The 23902-nt window shown below is 37.1% G+C and overlaps 3 protein-coding genes across 4 annotated transcripts; 2 read left to right on the forward strand and 1 right to left on the reverse strand.

The window, feature by feature from the left end:
- Nucleotides 1–1319: 1319 nt before the first annotated feature.
- On the forward strand, nucleotides 1320–8389 carry LOC140743768 (glycine cleavage system H protein). Of its 2 annotated transcripts, none has more exons than XM_073075334.1 (5): nucleotides 1320–2235; nucleotides 2966–3082; nucleotides 5314–5393; nucleotides 6023–6151; nucleotides 8168–8389. In XM_073075334.1, exons 2-5 carry the CDS (start codon nucleotides 2983–2985, stop codon nucleotides 8327–8329), a joined length of 471 nt encoding a protein of 156 aa, XP_072931435.1. In that variant the 5' UTR covers nucleotides 1320–2235; nucleotides 2966–2982; the 3' UTR covers nucleotides 8330–8389. The 2 variants fall into 2 exon arrangements, with proteins under 2 accessions (XP_072931435.1, XP_072931436.1); XM_073075335.1 differs by having other exon boundaries at nucleotides 2970–3082.
- A 276-nt stretch (nucleotides 8390–8665) lies between these two features.
- LOC140743766 (ATP synthase subunit gamma, mitochondrial) lies at nucleotides 8666–13432 on the reverse strand. The gene is made up of 5 exons (XM_073075331.1): nucleotides 13240–13432; nucleotides 12811–13031; nucleotides 10734–10897; nucleotides 9323–9487; nucleotides 8666–9019 (listed from the first exon to the last, which is right to left on the reverse strand). Exons 1-5 carry the CDS (start codon nucleotides 13329–13331, stop codon nucleotides 8753–8755), a joined length of 909 nt encoding a protein of 302 aa, XP_072931432.1. The 5' UTR covers nucleotides 13332–13432; the 3' UTR covers nucleotides 8666–8752.
- A 2336-nt stretch (nucleotides 13433–15768) lies between these two features.
- On the forward strand, nucleotides 15769–23742 carry PAH (phenylalanine hydroxylase). Its single transcript, XM_073075330.1, has 6 exons — nucleotides 15769–15887; nucleotides 20312–20615; nucleotides 20807–21166; nucleotides 21576–21838; nucleotides 22328–22557; nucleotides 23060–23742. The coding sequence occupies exons 1-6, from the start codon at nucleotides 15831–15833 to the stop codon at nucleotides 23214–23216; spliced, it is 1371 nt and encodes a 456-aa protein (XP_072931431.1). The 5' UTR covers nucleotides 15769–15830; the 3' UTR covers nucleotides 23217–23742.
- The last annotated feature ends 160 nt before the right edge of the window (nucleotides 23743–23902 follow it).

Genomic DNA, 23902 nt, shown 5'->3' on the forward strand with positions numbered 1-23902 from the left:
GCTTACCTGCGGATGCGCCGTTTTCCCGGAGGACTAAGCTAGCTTCGGAAAAGTATGTCTCCCTCACATTGCTGTTATTAGGCAAATAGGTATAGCGCTGGTGCTACCGGGGTCGAACCACATAAGGTTTTGGCAACTTTAAATGTAGATTACAAATATCAGAGGTAGATTCCTGGCAGTTTATATATTCGTTTTATTTTGTTATATTTGTTATATTGCGTGTGGCAGCAACATGAGAAAGAATCGCCAGTGTAAATTTTTTTTTTATTTTGTAGAGCGTAATGCTTTCGAGCGTATGTATGTACGTAGATCTACCTCATTCTTTGGCTCTCCCTGCAGCTCAAACGGCTTGACAGATTTTAACAAATGAAGTGTCGTTGGGTTTCTCTAAATTGTAAGAGTGACAAAGACAACATTACTTCCCTTTTCAAATATCCATTTTAAGCAATCTGTATTTTGTTATATGATACTTACCATTTTTCTATCCAATAACTCCTGTTATCCCGACATAACGGAATAACTGTAAAGCCCGACTTAGAGCGTTTTCAGATTATCCGATCCGATATCGGTGTCGGACGACGATAGCCGACATCCGATAGCCGACACCATGTGCTATTTTCACATAATGTGAAATTTCACATAATGATAATGTGAAAACGCTCTTAGAGCGTTTTCACATTATCCGATCCGATATCGGTATCGGACGCCGATACGATATCGGGGTAAGTAAAATGTATGAAACATGTACCTGCCTTTCACATTGTCCGTTCCGATATCGGATATCGGAGCCGACAGCGATATGCTGGCGACACCATCGGACGCCCGTGAGCCGTCGGGCGATAATGTTTGTATGTGTGCTCTACGTGTATCTAAATTGTCTCTGTGTGCGTAGAGCCCGATGCGCGGCGGCCATTCGAAAATGTGTGTCTTGTTTCTTGATACTGTTTGTGAGATGAATTAGCAAATAATTGAATGTGGATTCACTCATACGAAAGTAATTAAAAAACTTTCTATGTGCGTGTTGTAGCTTGCTAAAAAGAGTGTAAAATGCTCCCTCTGAATATCTAGCTTCCACAATAGGATGTATCCAATACTGTCTGTGAACAGATCTTTTTTTGCGTCTCAAATATAAGAGATACAGCAATTAAAGTTTTCTATTATAGTCTGCCATGATGACCTGTCCGCACTAAGCTATCGAGCAAATGGCCGTATCGGAACGATTTTGTCGGAAATATGTGAAAATAGCACATGGTGTCGGCTATCGGATGTCGGCTATCGTCGTCCGACACCGATATCGGATCGGATAATCTGAAAACGCTCTTACGCTGTTTGTCCACCAACCACCGATACCGAGCCGATACCGATAAATAATTAATGACGGCGCCGAAGTAGCGTACATACATTTACTATAGCAGCTTGTCCACCGAACGTCCGTCACCCGAGCACCGTCATCCCGGCAGCCGATATTCCGAATAGATCGGCGTGACCGCTAAATCGGCACCGAGTTTTTGACGGGCCGATGTGCCGGCATACACATTAGAACTTGTCCATACACAGCCGTCACACGAGTGACAGCTGGAACAAAATAAACCGCCGATATCGGTCGCAGTGGACAAACTATCGCCGTCACGACATAATTAAAAACTGCCCGAAATAATCTCGTTCTCGGTATCGGCTCGATGACGGTGCAGTGGACAAACAGCCACAGTCTCTTAGAACTGCAACGTTGGCCATCCCAAGGTAATCTGGTGTAGTGTGCCTAAGACAGATGCAATTATCCTATAGGTATTCTATAATAGGCTTCCAAAGTAGCAAAGCTTCTGTGTACTATGTCAGCTCTGATTTGTTTATAAGGAGTCAGTTGTTTTATATCACGTGGGTTCACAGGCTGCATGGTCTTTACCCACTCTATTACCTACGTATATCCAATAATTAGAGTTTTATAAGAAACTAACTTTACAACTTTGCCGATTGTTTTGTCGTTAGAACCTCTCAACGGCAGCGCAAATCACTTCGTTTTTTGTAATATCTATAGCTAGGTATAAATTGGGCATTCGTTCTATCTATTGCTTGGAGTGAGTAGGTACAGCACACAAGGCTGGCGAAAAGTGCGACTCGCGAGGGCAGTGCGCGAAGCAAAGATTACAATAACATATGTCTTGTAAGAATATACTGGCGCAATCCCAGTTCAGACACGGGCTCGCGCGCGCGCTGCACGCCTCTCCCCACTATTAGGTAAGATAACTTATCTTTCCAAGTTAATACTTATAATTCATTCAATTAGATCTAGAATTAAAGATTAATTAGTCTAATGAAAGATTCAGCACTATGATTAATTGATTTATCAAACTTTATTAACTGGTAATATAATTCTTGTAAATAATTTTAGTGATTTTAATTATAATAATTAGTATCTCCAGTGTTTTTGACGTTATCTACAAACAATCGAGTACGTACATGATCTTTTGATCTAAGTATTTGGGCCAGGTCAAGGAAGAAACCTTATTTAGGTTTGTTAAATTTATAGAAATTAATAAGGCAAAATTCTCTTAACATTTAAGCAGTTAAGTCGCATATTTAACGGCGTAGCAACATAGGTAGAGTCTCCAGTCACATAGGGAAGTACCAGTACATGCATTGCGAGATATTTCTGAACCTGCTTGCCGTTGTTCTCTCGATGAAACTTTTATAGCTCAATAGTCGTAGAGCATACCAATTTTATACAGAAATTATTGTACTAATGTTCGTAATGCGAAGGAGCGATTTTTTTAAATTCTTAAATCAGTTCATAGAATGTATTACATTTTAAAGATTTCCAAATCATTATTTTTAAAGTTCTTCGTGAAATTGTATAGCTTCTTAATTATGTAACAAGAAGGGATTTATAAATTACCTTCATAAATCCCTTAGGAACGATTTTTAAAATTGTAAGCATTAATTCTTGATGTGATATTTAAATTTTCAGCCAGGTAAAACGTAACGATGGTAGTGAGCGCACTATTGCGGGTCTTGTCGCGGAGCACGCGGAGCTGCGTGGCGACGCGCCGCTGCGGCCGCGCCCTCTACACCACCGACGGCAAACGTGAGACCTTTTGCTTCTATTTATCTGATGTCACAAGCGCACAGAAACCCTATTCCAATATTTACCATTTAATTAAAAAACACATAATTACTAACCGACTCGTTTTGAAATTGCTTGCAACAGTCGCTTCGCGTACATGGCGATAGTCCTACAACAATGGTCCACATAAATTATTTCTGAAAACATGGCTGCTACAACTAAATATTCAAACGTACATTTCTTTTTAACACATGGATCCACCTCCCAATAGTACTGTGACAAGAGCGTTATCATTTCTCTAATTTCCACACGTATTTTTGCCTCAGTTCTCAGAAGAAAACGTATCTATGTGATCGACCTTAGGTAATCCTTTTTGAAATTCGTTATACATACTGTTACACATACATACTACATACTACATATAGACTATATTCAAACACAGTTTGGAAATCATAATGGATGTAGTAAAATTACCACCACCTTTGGACTACTTAATTAAAAATGGGAGAATAGATAGATAATATTAGGCAAAGTCAGGTTAAAAATGCTAATGCGAGTGTATAGAACCTAACCTCATAAATTTTATTACTTTGCAGCTTATGAGTAGCATTAATAAAGTTACATACACGTATACGTAATATACTACATAGATAATTAATAACTGGGCACGGGTCTCCCTCTCAGAGTGAGAAAGATTATGTCATAGTCCACAGCGCTGGCCAAGTGCGTATTGGTAGACTTCAAATACCTTTGAAATATTTTTATAAAGATCTCTCGGGCATGCAGGTCTCCTCGCGATGTTTTCTTTCACAGTAAAAACAAATGATAATTAATTTTTTAATATGCGCATAACTTTAAAAATTCAGAGGTGCGTGCCTGGGACTTGCACCTCGGACCCTCCATCGAGAGGCCGAGTATCAACCTTTAGGCTATCACTGCCACTATTAACAACATAATAGGTGCTCATAAGTTTTTTTGAGTATGTATGTAATTGTTTATACCAATATTTCTTTATAAATATATGTAGGTAAATTGCTATGCGAACTTTTATTGAGAAATTTACACGTGGACCTGAAAAGTAAAATGAAATAGTTGAAAAGCTTTTTAACTTTCCATAAAGCAATTGAGATTTGAACACACTAATGACCCAATAACTTCCAACAGGCCTTTTATAATATCAGAGTGCCAGAACAAGATCTTAATATTATTATAATAACATCGTATTTACACGTAGTCAGATTTTCGTGCAAATAGTTCCATTTACCCTTTAAAATCTCTGGTACAAATATATAAGTACTTGCGTGTTCAAAAATGAATTAATGGAAATGGGTACACTACAATTTATCGGACCGTGAAATAGGTATTTGATATAAATTTGTCAACCTCTCGCCTGACTGTATATTGTTTCGTAGATAGGGGTCACGTTTTCGTTATGTGACTAACTAGCTTCAGTTTTTGGCGTCGTTCGCATGGAAATCAGTAATACTGCGTGTCCCGGATATAAACTTTGTTGTAATTTAAGGAGAATAATATACTTAATATAAAACGATAGATAAAATCTACTATCCAAAATATTCTACGATAAACACGTCAAACATCATCAGTCTGAAAATCTTTATGACATTACGGACTTTAAGTATTAAAGATCCTATTAAAATACATACCAACCAATTATTATATCAAATATTTAAGTAGGTACATTGACACGGTAGCATTGAACCAGATATAGGCAACGAATCTTGGACGAATGCTTATTTACATTAGGCGATGCGATAGGGGCAGTCTTGCGTAATTATACTGTAAGTGGTCATTATTGATGGTAATTGTTATTATGATTAGATGAGATATATTTTTTTCATAATACTTAACTATACCTACTATAATAATTGCACGCAGACTACACGTGAGCCTTTTTCAGTGGAAAGTTTTAATAAGTGTGTTTTACTAATTATTCATCTTTGATATTTGGTTAGTTATTAGTATTACTAACAAAGTTTCTAATTACTCAGTTAGTACCTAATTACTCAAATAGCGAAACATTGAGCTTTTGCGAAACATTGCTGAGCGAGTTTTCTATTGTTTGAGGTTACTCTTTGGAAAGATTGCTTTCCGCGGTATAAGTGATTTTCAATTCTTCGTATCCACGATCTGCGATTTAATAATGAGGTATATGTTTTAAATGTACATTTATAACATATTGGGTTAAACCAAATATAAATTAAATATTCATATATTATATATTTTAATTTCAGTTCGGTATTACACAAAGAAGCACGAATGGGTATCAGTGGACGGCGGTGTCGGCACGGTCGGCATATCCAACTACGCACAGGTCAGGCATTAGTGTTGTCGTCAACCCATTACCGTACATTTGCTGGGCAAGAATCTGCTTTCACACGGGGGGTTTAGGCCAGAGTCCACCGCACATGCCATGCGCAAAATAACAGACTTTACACACTATTGAGAACTTTGTAATAGAACTCGCACGCAACCTTTGGGAGCTGTTACTCATTGTTTTGTATGAAATTTTTGTATCTATTTGACGGCTTCAAATATACGACACTACAGGCACACGGCACAATACTATTTAGGTTTAGCTACGCTAAAAGCGTTGGTTACCATTATGTATGTATGATATATTTATGTAATTATCTAAGTTTCCATTAGACTGATATTGCGAATTTTTTTTAAACTTCAAATTCAAGACACAGTGATATTAATTGGTGATATAAAACCCCATGCTACAGCAGCGTTTATGAGCCTTCTAGCTAAGGTGGAAATGAACTGAAAACGTGAAACGTGGTCAGATAATCTTTACCTCTGACACTTATGACAACCGTCCATATATTCTTAAAGTCGGTCGTGCGACAATCTCAGGTATGAGCAATGTTGAGACAATAATGTCTCATATCGAGTTGCTGGAATTTGCCATAACTCTAATGATAATGTTGCATGTTGCAGGATGCTCTGGGTGAAGTGGTGTTCGCGCAGCTGCCGGACGTGGGGAAAGAGCTCGAGGTGGGCGCGGAGTGCGGCGCGCTCGAGAGCGTCAAGGCGGCCAGTGAGGTGTACTCGCCCGTTTCAGGCACGGTGCGTATTTTTTTTATTTAAGTTGGCCACAGACGCGTTGCTATATGGGAAACTGGGGACACTTGATCCCCCCTTTTGGTTTTTGACCACTATTTGGTAAATATTGATCCGATTTTAGATATATTGGTACTGAAATACGTGGAATTTCATTGGCTATACTAAGTATAAAAGCTAATGATATTGGTATATAAATTTTTTAACCAGCCCACGAAAACTTTGCATAGGGAATGATACCATGTGTCCCATATATATGTCTGACTTGATCCCCTCCCTCTGGAACACTTGATCCTGAGGGAAATAAGTCTCCTATATTTTCATATGATACCAAAATGAAAAAAAAATATGTTAAAATTGATTTATCATTGATTTATTTGCTTAGTAGATAAAGTAGAAACAACAACAACAACATATCCACTGTTTTGATAAATCACACATACGAGTAAATGTTTTCAGCTAACATTACTTAATGTTCCTATTATCACAGAATCTTATGGTTGATATTTTTTTGCTTGTACCTTCTATTGTTTTATATACTCTAGGCATATTGAACCCTGAAATTATTCAAAAATAAACATTAGTGGATGCTTGATGCGGGGGGATCTCCCATAAGAAAGTGTACCAAGTGTACCCTAGCTATACTGTGGTTATAAAAAGATATTGTAAAAAAATCGACTACTATTAACACTATTCTATGAAACAGACGTTTAAAAACATAGATAATGAATAGTTTAAAAGTGTTACTTACCCAAAATAAGTTTACTTACCAATTATTTAATCAAAATGAAAACTTACGAAAAATATTTTCCTGCGACACGAAACACACAATCATCCGCCATTTGCTTAAATATCAAATTGGACAAGAGTACCAAGTTTAGAAAGTTATAACGTATCATAGTCAACCAATGTTGCCACACTAAAATCGTATTGTGTTCACAGAAGCTCAAGTGTACCAAGTCTCCCGTAAGGATCAAGTGTCCCCAGTTTCTCCTACTTGAGGACTACTTTGGAGATCTCTTCCAATCACGAAAGTACTAGTATAATACCTCCAAGAGATATACGAGTACTTATCCAAGGTAGAGGTAGTGGTAAAGGAGATTCCCTGCTACCACACTCTTCTAAGCTTCAAATAGGTTTGGAGCTGGTGCATTCGGAGTTTACTCATGACTAAAAATACATTAAAAATCCGTAGAAACCAGTGTTGTGTGACCAGTGAGGTAGGTACTACCGCCATACGCACTAACGTGAAGTAGTTGTTGCGTTTCGGCGCAAGAGTGCAGATGCCAGCTAATTTACTTATGAAGCGACCTTGTTAGTCCTCAATTGCAACTCATCTGTGATGGACTTCAGGTAGAACCCAGTCTATGTGCTTGGTTACAGATGTTCATGGATGGAAGCTACGATATTTCAAAGTTATAATAAAAGAATAGTACAACCACATATTATGAACTAACTAAATACTAATTATAAATGATAATTACTACTACTATTACTAAATAATAATTATGAACTAACTAAATACTAAATAAATAAATATGCGATATTGAAATGTCATCACAGTACTACAACATGAAAAAAATCGTATTCAACATATCATATAACGTTATCAGAGTAGGGTCTTCTTGGAAAAATGTTTCATGAAATTCTGGAGATATCTCAAAGAGATATATTACAAAAAAAACGTTTAAAATTGAAAAAAAAAACTTTTCGTTGGATACTCGCAACCGAAACCAACAGGGTCATATATAGGTAAATAAGTTACATAAATGTTTAATTAGTTCTTACATTTTTATACTGTATAATTAAATGACAGTGACATGGGCTATTTTTAATTAAAAAAAATGTAGAGTTCTTGAGTATCGTAAGGCCTGTCTTCCGATAATTCCTGTATTGTTAATTTTATCTTTTTAGTAATTTATAATAAGAAGCTAAATTATTTCGCCTAAAAGTGTTAGCAAAATTAAATGCAAGTGTATGGAAAGAATTTTGAGTAGGTACTTAATGTCATACGTTATTCAGGTGTCAGAAAAGAACAATGCAGTAGAATCAACGCCGTCTCTCATAAACAAGTCGTGCTACAGCGAGGGCTGGCTGTTCCGCGTGAAGCTGGCCCGCCCGGAGGAGCTGCGGGCGCTCATGGACCAGGCGGCCTACGACAACTTCTTGGCGGAGACCCACTGACCGACGCTCGCCATCATACTAACTACTACTGGATAAATACTACAAATGTAATTTATTTAATAATAAATCGTATAAAATTTATAACATAAGCTGTGTAATGCGTACATTAAATGTAACGTTTAAGTATATATTTTTTGAACTTAACTAAACCAATCGCTTTTACTGGTTGTTATATATACAGTTCTACAGCTTAGAATATCCGTCCACGTTTTTTGGAAGGTATATACAGTTTCCTACAGGTGAGAAAATATATTTGCAGCCTGATAATATTAAAAACGTTTTAGTGATAATCACATAGCCAATAAGTAATTAATTCAAAATAGCAAACAGATTAACTGAAGATACCTGCGCACATTTAATTAAGGGTCTTTATTATTCTTTTGAGATCCATTTACTAGTGATAACAGTGCAGCAGACATCACATTACTTCAGGGCAGCGGCTCCCGAGATGATCTCGATGAGTTCCCTAGTGATGACCGCCTGGCGCGTCCTATTGAACAGTAGCGTGAGCTTTCTGATCATCTCTGCTGCGTTCTTGGTGGCGTTGTCCATGGCGGCCATGCGCGCGGACTGCTCGGAGGCCGCGCCCTCCTTCAGCGCGTAGTACAGCAGCGCCGCCAGCGTCCACTCCGCGTAGCTCTCCAGCTGGTCCTCCTCTACATCATCGAACGCGGTCATGTTGGGCGCCGCCTACAAACAATGTGTAGCATGAATCATTTGCAGTTTCACCATTGTCAATAAAGAGCCTTGGAAGCAGCCCCGTAATGAAGCCCCGTAATGAACTATAGAAGGCTCGAATATTGTGAACATATTTAAAATTTAAATGGCACTTTACACACTTAACCCAGTTGATTTCTCGTTAAATTTGAGTTAAGTATACGAATAATAGATAACCCAATATTTTTTCGTCTAACGTAATGAACTGGAATGTCTCCAGATTGAAAGACGCTTTTAAAGACAAGGCTAGTGAGAATGTTAGCAATGGACGCTTACCTCGATCCTGTACTTGTTGAAGAACGGTATGATGGATTGTTCGTACTTAACAGGGCTGAAGTACTTGTTGTAGTAGATTTCGCCGATGTCGAACACGTACCCGGACTCTGTGATGGCCGCCGCCATGATGGACGCGTCGGCGAACACCGGGGCTATGCGCCCGATCTAAAAGAAGTAGAAAATGTTATTTATTATTTTTTGTAAAATTACCAATATCTATTAAAGTTCTATATACGTAAGTAGGTATCCTTAGTATGAGTTTTTACGTTTTTACGAAAATGACTGTTTTTATATTTGTTTACGAATTTGCCCATACATTTCCAATCAGCGCCCCTAGCGGACTTTATCATAACTGATTGTAAATGTATGCGAAATGACAACAATGACTGATGAGAAGTATCGCTAGAATAACGGGGTAGTTGTTTTAATTAAAAGCTCAAAACTAGCATGCGTAATAATATAGATAGATAATACTTACTAGACAGGCATTACTTACATATTTTACTTAGTAAGTGGACTGGATAAGAGTTTGCATGTCTGGAATGTCTCTAAAATAGTTTAAGCTTAGAACGCTTATCCCGCCGCAGGCGATATACCTACATGTTTTACTGCGGAGGATAACGTTTTCCAATTGTTATTTATGTGTAATGTATGTATCTTTCTTTTGCACGCCTTAACTACTACGCCTTGCAGCCCAAACGGCTTGACGGACTTTAATATAAGTATGTGTCACTGGATTTTATAAATCGTGAGAGAAAATTTATTTCAAGCAGTCGGATTCGTTGTTTTTATGATAATTCTGAAATATTTGAATTTCGTTCATATAAATAGAAACTTCTAAGGCTTTGATTTATTGACATAGGGATTGTTATCCCTATGTTAATAAATCAAAGCCTATAGCATATACATATCAATACAATACCAATACCAATACCAATCTTCTTATTTTATTAAAATCTAAATGTTGCGACGCTGAAGCCATTTAATTTGATCTTGAAAAAATGTGTAGTTTTAAAGTAATCTGAAATTACAGGTTTTGTATGATGTTTCTCACTCATAGAGTGAGACCTACGTAGATAAATGCTACTATAAAATATAACAATAATATTGTATTACTTGATAGAAACTGTGAAGGTAGTAGAATCCTATGTGGTTCGACTGCGGAGGACGTGTTTTTGCTTTAGTAGTGTTAGGCTCTATTGTGTTATTCTTTGAAGCGTGTGGTAAAAGTTTTATGCTTTTTCTAGATGTGTAAACTTAGCCCTCAGAGGTAAAAATGCATTTATGGTCTATCCCTGGTAGAAGTCTAATCTTATCTGGGGTTGATTATGGATCTCCATGGGTGACAGTTGCCACTTACTGTCAGGTAGGCTGAATGTCCGTTTCTACTTTTATAATACAAAATGGATACATCTTTGACGTTGACGAGCATATTCTGTGAGTACGTGCGCCGCAGCAGCGTTCGGGACTTGTCGCCGACGCAGACCAGCCGGTGCGTGGGCCCCTCCGCTTGGCGCGTCGTCATCTCGCGCCGGATGCGCCGCGCCACGCCGCTGTGCACGCCGCCGCACAGACCTGGACGAAAACTCATTACTACCTTACGTCCAGAAATACATACTTTGTATCCAAAATTAACATTTTTAATACCTCTTTGAAATGATAGAAATTGTGTGGTTCCACTCCAAAGACCCTACCACCGAATCTATTTTCACCTTATAATTGTAATGTTAAGCGCTACTGTGATCTGAATTGAAGGATGTGGTAAGTGACATACACTTAGGTATTTGAAGCATTCCAACTTAAGTCGCGGGAGTAGCAACGCATCTTACCGACATCAGTCTGGTAGAGCTCCTATCAAACCCTGGGTTGAATGCACGTTGCAGACTTTGTGTAAAATAGAACCAGCAAATGGGAATAACGGCCTTGATTTTAAGGTATTCAATTCAGCTTGGTCACGCACATCAGCAGTTAATTAGAGAGGTAACAGAAAACTTGCTAGGGGGCTTGCTAAGGGGTCTCCCTTCGATCGCAATGCTGCTCCATAATCACTTGATCTTCTAGCATTTACCGAATATCAAATATTGATATAAAAACCACATTTTATTATTTGTCTCATGTAAAATTTTAGTACCTACAGGGAAAAACGCAATAACATGACTAATTTATACAAAATGCGTAATTTCCAGTGGAATCATGACATCGATAGCAGCGGGTCAGTCGGTGATGAAACAAAAGCAACAAATTGCTTCTGGTCTTGGATTTCTGTAGTTTCCGATTGACACGCACTTTGAGGAAAATATCAATACTACTCTACAAGTACAAGTACAATAACGAAGACGAACGAAAACGAATATATTAATTTTTGACAACCACATAATATAACAAAAAATTACATGCTCGGTAGTAAAAACATAAAACGAAAAAGTAGGTCAATTCCATATATTTATAAATATCTGAATTGCGTGGTGCGCCCCAAAGCATTATCGAATCGTGGTCATCACTCGCCCATGATCCCTACAACGATAACCTGGATGTTGTCAAACTCATTAATCTTCTTATTGTTATGACCTATTTTTATTCGGTGTTACAAATCAATGCAAAATAAGCTGAGGTCAACAGATACATTATTACAATTATATAGCAAAAGTGAACATATCTATCAAGAGTATGACTATATGGACACTTTTCGTGTCGTGCGTGTTTACGCTCCTCGCACGCGTACCTAACCCGCACGCAGGTATTGAATCGTTGCAGTCTTTTCGTTGTCCTTGTGAGAAACAGAAGCATTAGGATGCAGAAGGTGTGACCAGCCTTGCGTGGTCTTAGCCACCGATATTAATCCAACTTAGTCTCTCGATCGTCGGGCACACATGCCAAGTACAAATAACTAGGCCTAAATTAGGAAACTAAAGTTATAATCTTTATGAATATAATTATTATGGGTTTTAAGCATAATATGTAAACTACAAAAAATATTTTTAGTAGGAGTTTTTTGAGATGCCGCGTTTCTGAAATGACATGACAAGTTCTGAATGTATCGATTCTGTTTGCTGCAGTCACAGATTAATAACGTAATTGCAGTCTTTATTAATTAACTGTAACTACAGCCGAAGGTTTGATGTCCTTTTATTTTTACATAATTGTTATTATAAATCTATGCCATGAAAGGTGACGTCCATGTATTGATATTAACCACTACGATTTTTTATGTGATATTTGTCTGAACTGTCTTCAGTGAGTTTCACACGTGCAAACCAAAACGCAATGTGAAGCCAGCATCTTTGTGGAATTTCCAAACAAAAATTTCATTTCGATATGCTAAGATACCAAAGATGATTATAACGTGGTGTTACGTTCCTTGTCATGTTTTATTCTCTATTTAGCAGTCATAATCCTACATATTTAAGTCGCGAACAGAAGCAGTGTAAGTGTATTTAATAGCAACACCCTTCAAAATAATAATAATAAAATATCTCATCAAAGCTTACCTCTGTCGGATGTGACCGCTACATATAGCCTCTTGATCTTCTTCTCGTCCTCCTTGCTCTCCGCTGGCTTCTCTGCGGCAGGTTCTGGTGGTGCCTCTTTGCCTTTCTCGACCTTCTTCGCGTCGACGGCTCCCTTCACCAACTGGGAGGACTCGTAGAATTTGCGAGGGCCGTAGCCGAACGGGCGGGCGGCATGCAGTTCACGCTCCGCTTTAGTGAACCTTGCATCATGCAAACTCTCTGTACTCGTACTTCATTAACTACACAATATTCACAAGGTGCGCAGGAGATTTTCATACTATAATTGTCGGATAGGTACATTGATATTTTGCTATATAGTGGTGTATCAATGGGTGGATGATGCTTTGCTGAATATATGTTACACATATCTAAATAATTTATTATAAGTATTATTAGTAGGTTATTTACTTGCTAGCTGACACCATCTTCATGGTTTTTGTAATCTTTTGTATATTTTTGATAGACTTTAACCGCAGAGACACTTGCTTTAATTGTACCATGTCTCAATTTAAGTATAATTTGTTGTAAATAATGCACCTACTTCACGAGCAACGATATTTGTTTGGTAAAAGTGACATTTAATAAATAAGCTAAGTGTGTATGACAGAATTCGGCTACAATATTGCCAAAATTGATGTTATTACTTTTTAAAGAAATAAATTAATATTGTGAGGTTTTTTAATACTTAGTGTCAATTATTTAGTTGATTAGTTTATTTTATTAGGGTTTGATAAGTCAAACAAAATAACTGAGGATCACCGCAGTATTAATATATAAATTTGAAGGTGGTAGGATCCTTTGTGGTTTGACTCCGGCGGCACCACCGCACACCTATTTCTGCCTCATAACAGCAGCGTAAAGCGCTGCTGTGTTCTGGTTTGAAGGGTGTGGTAAGGGAGACATACTTTTACAAGACGTTCCAGCTTAATCCTCAGGGGTAGCGGCCTATCTGAGGCCGACCTCAGGATGGAATATCTAATCCTATCTGGGGTTGATTATAGATGTCCATAATGTGGCCACTTGCCATCAGGTGGACTGCATGCTCGTCTGTTACACCAACATTATAAAAAAAAACAGATACAAAATAAAAAAAATATATATTCAAAGAGAGAATAGAAAAATAAGAGAAGAAGCTAAAGAAATTACTTAACACTTTAACAAAAGTTTTATGTACTCGTACGATGGCAAACTTAAGCTAATGAATAATAGAGGTGATGGAACTGCGTAACATATGTGTACAAGAAGTTACAATTAAATATAAATATAAACCTATATGAATAAACATTATTAAGACGTTTACCTAAACGAACATTGCTGGGGCCAGCTAAAGGAATCGAAGCAACGTCATCTATTAAGAAATGTTTAATTAAAAAGCCGTTATCTAAAGTTATCATAACAAACTCTTATTTCGTGATAACAACATTTATATCATGCTTATTATTGTAGCGCGATAAAAGCCCCGTGACGCGTATTTTGATTATTTCCGATGCTCATAAACTTAGTTACATAATATAGCTTCTTTTAAAATCAATACGCAATTTTCAATAATATTGTGTTTAATATACAATTATATCGTATCATGGACACACACACATTTATAAGTCGGTGTTAAGAGTCATCGTTTCGATTTATATTCTGAAAACATCTCACTTATTTATTGGCGTGCTAGAGTCATTCTAGGGGTTTTGACTTAGTTTTTTCGTATGTGTGACCGACCTCAAATATGTAGTTTCTATACCATTATCAGATTGTCGACACACTACTGCCACTTAAATTAGTTTTACGTAAACCGATTTCGTAGACGTAAGAAGCTAATGTTAGGGCTAAAGTAGGTGCAGTGAGAACTGGTAGCCGTAATGCCGACGGGTCGCTGCATCCGCCTTCCCTATCTGCAGCGTCACCTGCATGTACGAAACATGTACCTTGTTGATGCGGCGTTTTAAAAAATATTGAAAATTTTTCACTTGTTTGAAAACTTAACGAACTTGCGTTATTAATTTCTCAAAAACTATATGTATTAACGAATAAAAACGCTAAGGGCACATTTGGGGTTACTGAAAATAGGTAACATAAGTAAATATTAACACAGTTCAAATAATTAATAATTTAACAAAGTGCTTTATTAATCTCAATCTTATTATTTGGCAATGTCTCCGAAACATTTAGACGATTTAAATATTTAATTATTCCAAAGTTGATTCACAGATCATCGAAGACACGAAGCAATGATAAGAGATAATTTATTCAGATTTATAAAATATACAAAACAGTCAAACGTGTATGGGCGATACTCGATACATTGCGATCCGCCTCTCTTGTAGACAAATGTTTACACATGGATACATATGTATGTATTAACCCACGCAGTGAGGTGTGAAACGATTCGAACATGTTTCAAATATAATTATTTTACGTTTAATACACATTAGATTAATACAGTTAATATCTGTCCAAGTGCGTATCGAATCCGCACACTGAGGGTCCCATACTTATTTTCATTATTTTTTATTTTTAGTATTTGATATCATAGTAGCCATAGAAGTAAATACATCGTTAAATGATTTTACTTCTATGGCTGCTATGATATTAATAAACAAAAAGAAAAACGCCGATAAATTGCGGTTTCTTACATGGCGAACCCCATTCATTTTCAGGCTATTTAGTTTTAGTATTTATTATTATAGCGGCCACCGTTATAGCTACATACTCTGTAAAACATTCATGTGTATATTTATTACGTTAACGACAGTCTTATGTCTGTCATATAGTCCTATGTTTGTCAGTAGTCCAAAGAATAGAAATAGTAGTAATTGTTTCTAGATTTTGTTAAACCTGAAAGAACAGCAGATAAAATTAGCAACGTAAATACCACATCTAAGTGGTGTACTGCGACGTCACCCGCTCGCATATAAGCGGCGCGCGCGCGGCCCGCTGGCGTTTGTTGCTCTCGACACTCGAGACCACGCGTGCTACTTGTTCTTCGAGTTATTCCAGAAAACATGGAAGTGCTCAACAGTCAACCAGAAAGTAAACTGTCCTCGTCACCTCCCGATAAGGTAGGATATGCACTCAATTTTTTTTAATTTATGACTACAAAAATTAGCGAAGCGAAGGTCCACTCGATCACTATATGGCTATTATATTACCCCATATTTTTAAAACAACTTAATAAGCTTGTAATTTTCTTGGCTTTTGTTTTCAAAAATCAATCAGTCAATTAGAACTAAGTATATTTTTCCTAGCAATAAGCGAATGTGATTAATTGGATCTACAGATTACACGAACTATATATCAATAACATATTTATTCAATTGAATATCAATCAAAGGTTAAAATTAGAGATGCGCCGAATAGTGGTTTCACCGAATAACCGAATACCGAATAATATTCGGTTTAACCTTTACCGAACCGAATATTCGGCCGAATTATTCGGTTAACCATTTCTTTATTGTCAGTTTGTCAATTATGTGTGTTCATTAACACTTTAAAATGTTGATTTGAGTTTTAAAAATATATACTGATTTAAGGTTTAAAATAAATGTTAATTATACTAACTATAGATTAAGTAATAAATGTGTTGACTTGAGGTATCAAAATAAATAGTGATTTGAAGTTTAATCGCTTTATTTTATTAGCTTTATACAACACATTCTTCATAGGATTTGAGTTTGACTTGTAATATAACATAAATCTTACATAAGAAGTTTTGTGTTTTAGTCTTGTACACAAGAAAATAGAAATACTCGAACCGAATATATTCGGCACCAAAACCGAATAATTCGGCCGAATATAAATAGCAAAAAAGATGCCGAATACGCCGAATACCGAATACCAACCGAATATTCGGCGCATCTCTAGTTAAAATATAGTACGCGAATATCTTAAGTAGGCACTATACTTTTTTGTCTCTTCCCCCAAGTGCTTTAACATAAAAAAACTACCCAAAGCCCTATGACCAATCGATTCAAAATGAAACAAAGTCAAAATAAAATCTGTAAGTAAATTTTCAGAACCTTAAGATGCAGAATTCGTTATGTGACGTAGGTATATGACGTTTTCTTGTTATAAAGTGACATTATTCAACTTTAGTAGTTCGATTAATTCATGAGATCGGTGGTCTCCAGCTGGGCAGCAATGTACTAATATTACGAAAATGTATTAATTATAATCAAGCGGTGATAGCCTAGTGGTTAAGAAACTCGGCCTCACGATCGAGGGGTCCGAGGTTCAAATCCTAGGCACGCACCTCTGATTTTTCAAAGTTATGTGCGTATTAGAAATTAATTATCACTTGCTAAGCGGTGAAGGAAAACATCGTGAGGAAACCTGCATACCTGAGAGATTTATAAAAAAACAATCTCAAAGGTATGTGAAGTCTACCAATACGCACTTGGCCAGCGCGGTGGGCTATGGCCTAATCCTTCTCATTATGAGAGGAGACACGTGCCCAGCAGTAGGACAGTAATAGGTTGGTGATGATGATTAATTATTATTCATTGCCCTTCGGGATATCGTCTCAGTTATTAGCTTGTAACTGCAGATGGATCATAGCAATCGGTCGGTATCTTATGTGACTACTTACTCTCAACATAAACAAAATAACATTTTAAAATATGAATGTTATGATATGCGAATGGATGAATGATGAGTTAGCTTGCACTTAAATCAATAAATTAAGGTATCCAATCTAATCGTTCTGGCCATCATTACAGCATGCTAAAACCAAAATATCCAGACCATTTCGGTGACAATGACATGATAAGGTACTTGGTTTTATCATGTATTTAAAAAAACTACTCAGAAAACTTATTACTCTGACAATAATTGTCAGAGTTATTATGATATGAAATGTGAAAGCTCGATATTATTACAATTATAGATTATTTTATAATTTAAACGAAGAATGTTTAAACGATTGTCTAGTACATAATAGCCTCTGGCGCTTTAAAATGTAAAAACAATCAGAAAACAATTTAATAATAAAAATAAAGTTTTCAAAAATCTAAATAAATATTAAAACATGTAATTTCAACGTTATCTCAAAAGTTTTCACTGGGCTTCTACAGCTTAGTACTTTGATGGTTTGTTTTGTGGTATTATAGATTTAAATATTTGCAATGTTAGTCAGAACCCGTACCTACCATAAAAACTAACACCGTCAGTATTTGATTCAAGCACAGTATCTCCATCTAAAGACTTGACTCAAGATTTTTTGCTCCAACGCAAAAAGGGCAGTGAGTTGGCAAATGAGGAAATACGCGTGTCTGCTACAGGATGCATATATTGCTCACTTTTTATCAAGTGTTCCGTTTCTGTGTGTTTATAGAAGTTATCTTTACGCATAAACAAAATCGAATTGTCTGTTCATAATTGGAACGGAAACAATCTTATTATTTATTAATCTTCTGCTATTTACACTTTTTTAGAACTTGGCCACGTCTATTAAACATGTATTAAGATTCTTACTAAGTACTGTTACTTGCCACAAAGATAAAAAGATACTTATATTTTTACATCAGTTATAATATAAATCTATTCAAAGAATTCAGTTACGCCTTAAATGACACAAGATAATACAAAAGCAAACCAAATGTTTGCAAATCGCAATTGTTTATCAAATATTGTTAAACGACCAACTTAATTTATTAACACGAATAGAAGTGCACGTACCTACTATGTATTTAATTAAGTGTTTCGTTATGCCGTTCACTTATTTAATAGCGGGAAAATAAGTAAATTAACCTGACATAGCTTTCCTGGTACGGTCCTAGTTATTTAATTGCAAGGTTATTACCGGTCCACTTCTAATTATTGCGGGTAATTCCGACTGCGTTCTTAATTTCTACTTCCAAGAAAAAGGCTGGATTTTTATTAAACATAATAATTATAAGTTATTTTTCCAGCTTGTTCATCCATATTGGATTTAAATCATCAGACTTAACATGAAATCACACGTTTTACTCGTACGCATTGTATGGGAGAATAATAATAGCAGGCGACGATTTCAGCCAGACCGCACCTAGGCGAAGTGTGAGGTCTAGTTGAAGTGTTCGCCTCGCCGAGCGCTGTGCAATTACGACCTGCTAATCTCGTTGAATTAATCAGCAGTTAAATTAAATACGAGTTTTTGCCCGCGGCTTCGCTCGCGTTACGAAGTAATATATTCATCCCCTATTTTATCCCCTTGGGGGTAGAATTGATCAAAATCCTTTCTTAGCGGATGCCTACGTCATAACATCTACCTGCATGCCAAATTTCAGCCCGATCCGTCCAGTGGTTTGGGCTGCGCGTTGATAGATCACTATGTCAGTCAGTCACCTTTGAGTTATATATATTTAGATCACTAACGAGTGTGGTATGACTGTAATTTGGGTATTTTATTTAAACAATCAAAAAGATGATTATTAAAAAAAAGAAAACAATAGACATAGGTGTTCCTATGTATATTATTTTTTTTGGTATTTACTCAATATTTAGTGTGTGGTATTTACTCAATAGTTCAGTAAGCAATTTAGATAAATTACATTATATCTATACGAGGCTTTATTATTATAGCTTAAGATGCACGCGTGTACTTATACGTGGTACCACTGCAGATTCAAATAATATGCTTCATTTGGAATTTTAATGTTTATTAATCATTCGATACGAAGGGTTGAAAGGCCACTGTAGCGAAATATTAAACAGCAATATCATTAGATAAGCTCGTTTGTTTACGTCGTACCCTGTGCTCGTACACGTATGTATTGTGTGTAGTTATATAGGTACATAGATACATTATATTTTAATGAAATATTTTCGTTTTAAATAATATTAGCGTAGGCACTCAGTTAAATTTATAAAACATCGTACGTACTTTTAAACCCGGTTTCACATATTTCAATTAGTTTTACAGTCAGTTACTCAAGTACTTTCCCTCTCTTCTTAAGGAAAGAATAAAGTAATTGATAAAAAAAATCAGCCAGCTTGCTTAAAAGCTGTTATCTAGATGCGACAAGTTATCGCGAGTTAGCGGCGCGTCGCGCGCGGCCGCCGACCCGCGGGTTATCGCCAATTGAAGACGTAACCTGATCCTCAATATCATTCACGAACCCTCTTATCACCCGCCAGTCATGCACAGCGCTACCATTGAAAATTAAAATTAATTTACCACTTATCTTGAAAATTAAGTTGCAAGGCAGATTTAAACCTTCACATAAATGTATACAGATTGATATATACGATGCATATACGATGAAACCGGCAAAAGTAGGTCTGTAACCTTTGTTACACATTCCGTTATAATTCATGGACAATTATTGCATTTATGCGTTCGGTTGATTAAAAACGGTACTTACCTATTTTTTGTAGATGTCTATGTCGTGTGTCGTATGTCGACACTAATGTTTCTCGTAGTTGTACCAACATGTAATATTTTCTATGAAATACGCATGAATAGGTATTCATGCATAATATTCTATATATGCATATATATTTCCAGCCGAAATTGGTGCAAGGGGGGATCTACATCCGCGAGGGTCTCGACACCAGCAAGTCGACATGGGTGCTGTTCTCTCCCGAGACCCCCGACCAAGCCGGTTCCCTCGCCAAGTTCTTGAACGTGTTCTCGTCGCACGGAGTTAACCTCAGCCACATCGAGTCCAGGTCTTCCCTCAGACGGCCGGGCTACGAGTTCATGGTCGAATGCGAACACGGCTGCGGAGACTTTGGAGCCGCTCTGGAAGAACTGAAAAATAATGTGGGCTACTTGAATATTATTTCAAGAAATTACAAGGACAATAAATGTGAGTGTACATTTCATCAAATTGAGAGTAGTTAGTATAAATCGAATTAACATCACTTGGCTATGCGATAGCCTCTTACATTTGTGATAATTATATAGGTATCAATTTTTTCCTTAAAGCACATTATTTACGACTGCCTCCCTATTTTATAATATAAGAAGTGATACTTATGATACAATAACTTTTTCCAGCTGCCGTGCCATGGTTCCCGCGGCGTATTCGCGACTTAGATCGGTTCGCGAACCAGATCCTGTCGTACGGCGCCGAGCTGGACTCCGACCACCCCGGCTTCACGGACCCCGTGTATCGAGATCGCAGGAAGTACTTCGCCGACATCGCCTACCACTACAAGCACGGCCAACCCTTGCCACACGTGGACTACACTAAGGAAGAAATCGCCACCTGGGGAGCGGTTTTCAGGAAGCTCACAGAGTTGTACCCCACTCACGCGTGCAAGGAGCATAATCACGTTTTTCCGCTTCTGATTGAAAATTGTGGTTACAGGGAAGATAATATTCCACAATTGGAAGACGTTTCTAACTTCTTGAAAGGTACTTAATTACTACAGAGAATGAATTGGAGTTATTATAAAATAAAAGTGAATTAAGTAACTGATATACCTATTACCTACGTACATATAAACGTCAGTAAGATTTTTAAGGATATGACTTTCAATTTCAAAGTAAGAAACTTACGTAATGCTATTTAACCATAATCACTTTCATATCTGTCGGATAACGCCAAGTCGGTTATTCACATTTTATTGTAGGTAGGTACTCAAAACATTGTAGAGCCATAGTAGTGCACCCAACCACGAAGAGTTAATAACTTATATAACTTACTTAGTTTATAACTCTTTCTTTATCGTTAACTATACAAACTCTACAGCGTAATACCTTAAAACAGCTTACCACACTTATCAGAGTAAACTCTACATACTCTACATTCCTTGAATTCCAGATTGCACCGGATTCACGCTGCGTCCGGTAGCGGGCCTGCTGTCGTCCCGCGACTTCCTGGCGGGGCTGGCGTTCCGCGTGTTCCACAGCACGCAGTACATCCGACACCACTCGAAGCCGCTGTACACGCCGGAGCCGGACGTGTGCCACGAGCTGCTGGGCCACGCGCCGCTCTTCGCCGATCCCGCCTTCGCGCAGTTCTCGCAGGAGATCGGCCTCGCCTCGCTGGGCGCACCCGACGATTACATCGAGAAACTAGCTACGGTATGTTACTTCACACAATTATACGTCATCATTGATTATTTTTTTAAACGACCAAAATAAAAGAAGGAGGTTCTCAATTCGTCGCAGGTTGTTAATAAAAACTTTAGGTGGTATGGTTTAAAACCATACTACCTTAAGTTTACCAGAGAGGTATATACCATCGCCACACGTTTTCTAGCGTTAAGCAGTTATGCGTTTCGTTAAAAGAGTATGGATGCCAGCCGACTTACATAATGTGAGGCGATTTTCTTAGTCCGCAGGAATAGCAACACACTTTTCAGCAGCGGTGCAGCAGTGAGCATTTATCATTAGAGGCACAGATTAATAAAAAGTTATGTTAGAGGGTCGTTTAAAAACTATTTTGATGTATTTGTACTGCAGTAGGATAGACAAACTGAATTTGAGTGAAACTGTCGAAACAAAATCTGAGCCTGAGTAAAGTTAAATCTTATTCATATTTCTAATAAAAGTTTATTTTTTGAATAACAGTGCTTCTGGTTTACTGTCGAGTTCGGGCTCTGTCGCCAAGAGGGCAAGCTGAAGGCCTACGGAGCGGGGCTGCTGTCGTCGTTCGGGGAGCTGCAGTACTGCCTGTCCGACAAACCGGAGCTGCGCGAATTCGAGCCGGAGACCACCGGCCAGCAAAAGTATCCCATCACCGAGTACCAGCCCGTGTATTTCGTCGCGAATAGCTTCGAAAGTGCTAAGGAGAAGATGATGTAAGTGTTTTTCTCAATAACATTAATCATATGAAGGTTATATTAATTATGTTGTTAATAACCTCCAAGTGATAAGAAGGTTTTAACCTTTTATTTTTTGTTAAATCCATGTCTTCACAATGCAATAATGCAATCAATTTAGACTCAACTTACTGGTTTTCCGTAGGAATATCTAATATTTGTACGATAGCCCTACTAGAAAATTGTGGTTAGTAACCATGTTTAGTACAGTTGAACTCCTTTCAGAATGATAGGCCATAATCCAGTCCGCGACAGTCAAGTGCGTGTTGGTAGACTTCACATACCTTTTAATTATTATTTGTTTATAATATCTCAGATATGCAGGTGTCCTCACGATGTTATCCTTCACTGTTAAAGCAAGTGACAATTAATTTCTATTACACACATAGTCTTTGACAAGTCAGAGGTGCGTGCCTGTGACTTTATCAATAGGCTATCGCTGTTTATTGCAATGTATATTTGACAATACATAATTTTCTAGCAAATTCGCTCAAACCATACCCCGCGACTTCGGCGTGCGATACAACCCCTACACCCAGAGCATCGACATCCTGGACTCGGCCAAGCAGATGAAGGACCTGCTCCGCGAGGTGCACCAGGAAATGGAGCTGCTTCTGTGTACTATGGATAAGCTGTAGAAATCTAATAGTGACTACGCACATGTTTCACATAAAGAGTTGGATATTTTTAAAGAGCTGGTCTTAAAATATTTTACTTTTGTGTAGTTTACGTACATTCTACTATAATTATGTATATACTTAAACTTTAATATATTCGTCAAATATATGAAAGTTTCTGTTTCGGTTTGACAGAATCTTCAATTATATTTTGTTACCCTAACAGAGTTTAATAAAATTAGATAAGTATAGAAATAAGCTTTTCTTCAATGGTATAATATAATATCTTACTCGGCGGTGTTTAGTCTCAAATTTAGTTTTTGCCTATAAGATCCTACTCATCAAAGTATCTGTGATCTATTTTCAATGCCCTTGCTTTTGCCAGCTCTCATATACTTTTTAAGTTTATGGTGTTATTTTATGAAAATCTTATTTCGTTAAAAACTGTAGCATAAGATCATAAGATAGATTCACTGAATTCTAGTATTTGTATGATATATAAGAGGTTGTCGTTATTAATTTTAAGAAAATAAATATTATGCTAAAATTAATTTGTTTAAATTGAGCTTCTGAGTAAGAGTGACGCAAAAGGTTAAACGGAATGAATATTACAACGTTTCAGGAATGTGTATACAAAATGTCAGGGAAATGTATAAGTGGATAAATTAAAAAACATTTTAACCAACATAATATAATTAATAATATAA

This window comes from Epargyreus clarus, unplaced genomic scaffold (assembly GCF_041222505.1).
Source record: "Epargyreus clarus isolate Ecla_fem2 unplaced genomic scaffold, WU_Ecla_fem_2.2 ptg000007l, whole genome shotgun sequence".
In the NCBI taxonomy this organism is placed as follows: Eukaryota; Metazoa; Arthropoda; class Insecta; order Lepidoptera; family Hesperiidae; genus Epargyreus; species Epargyreus clarus.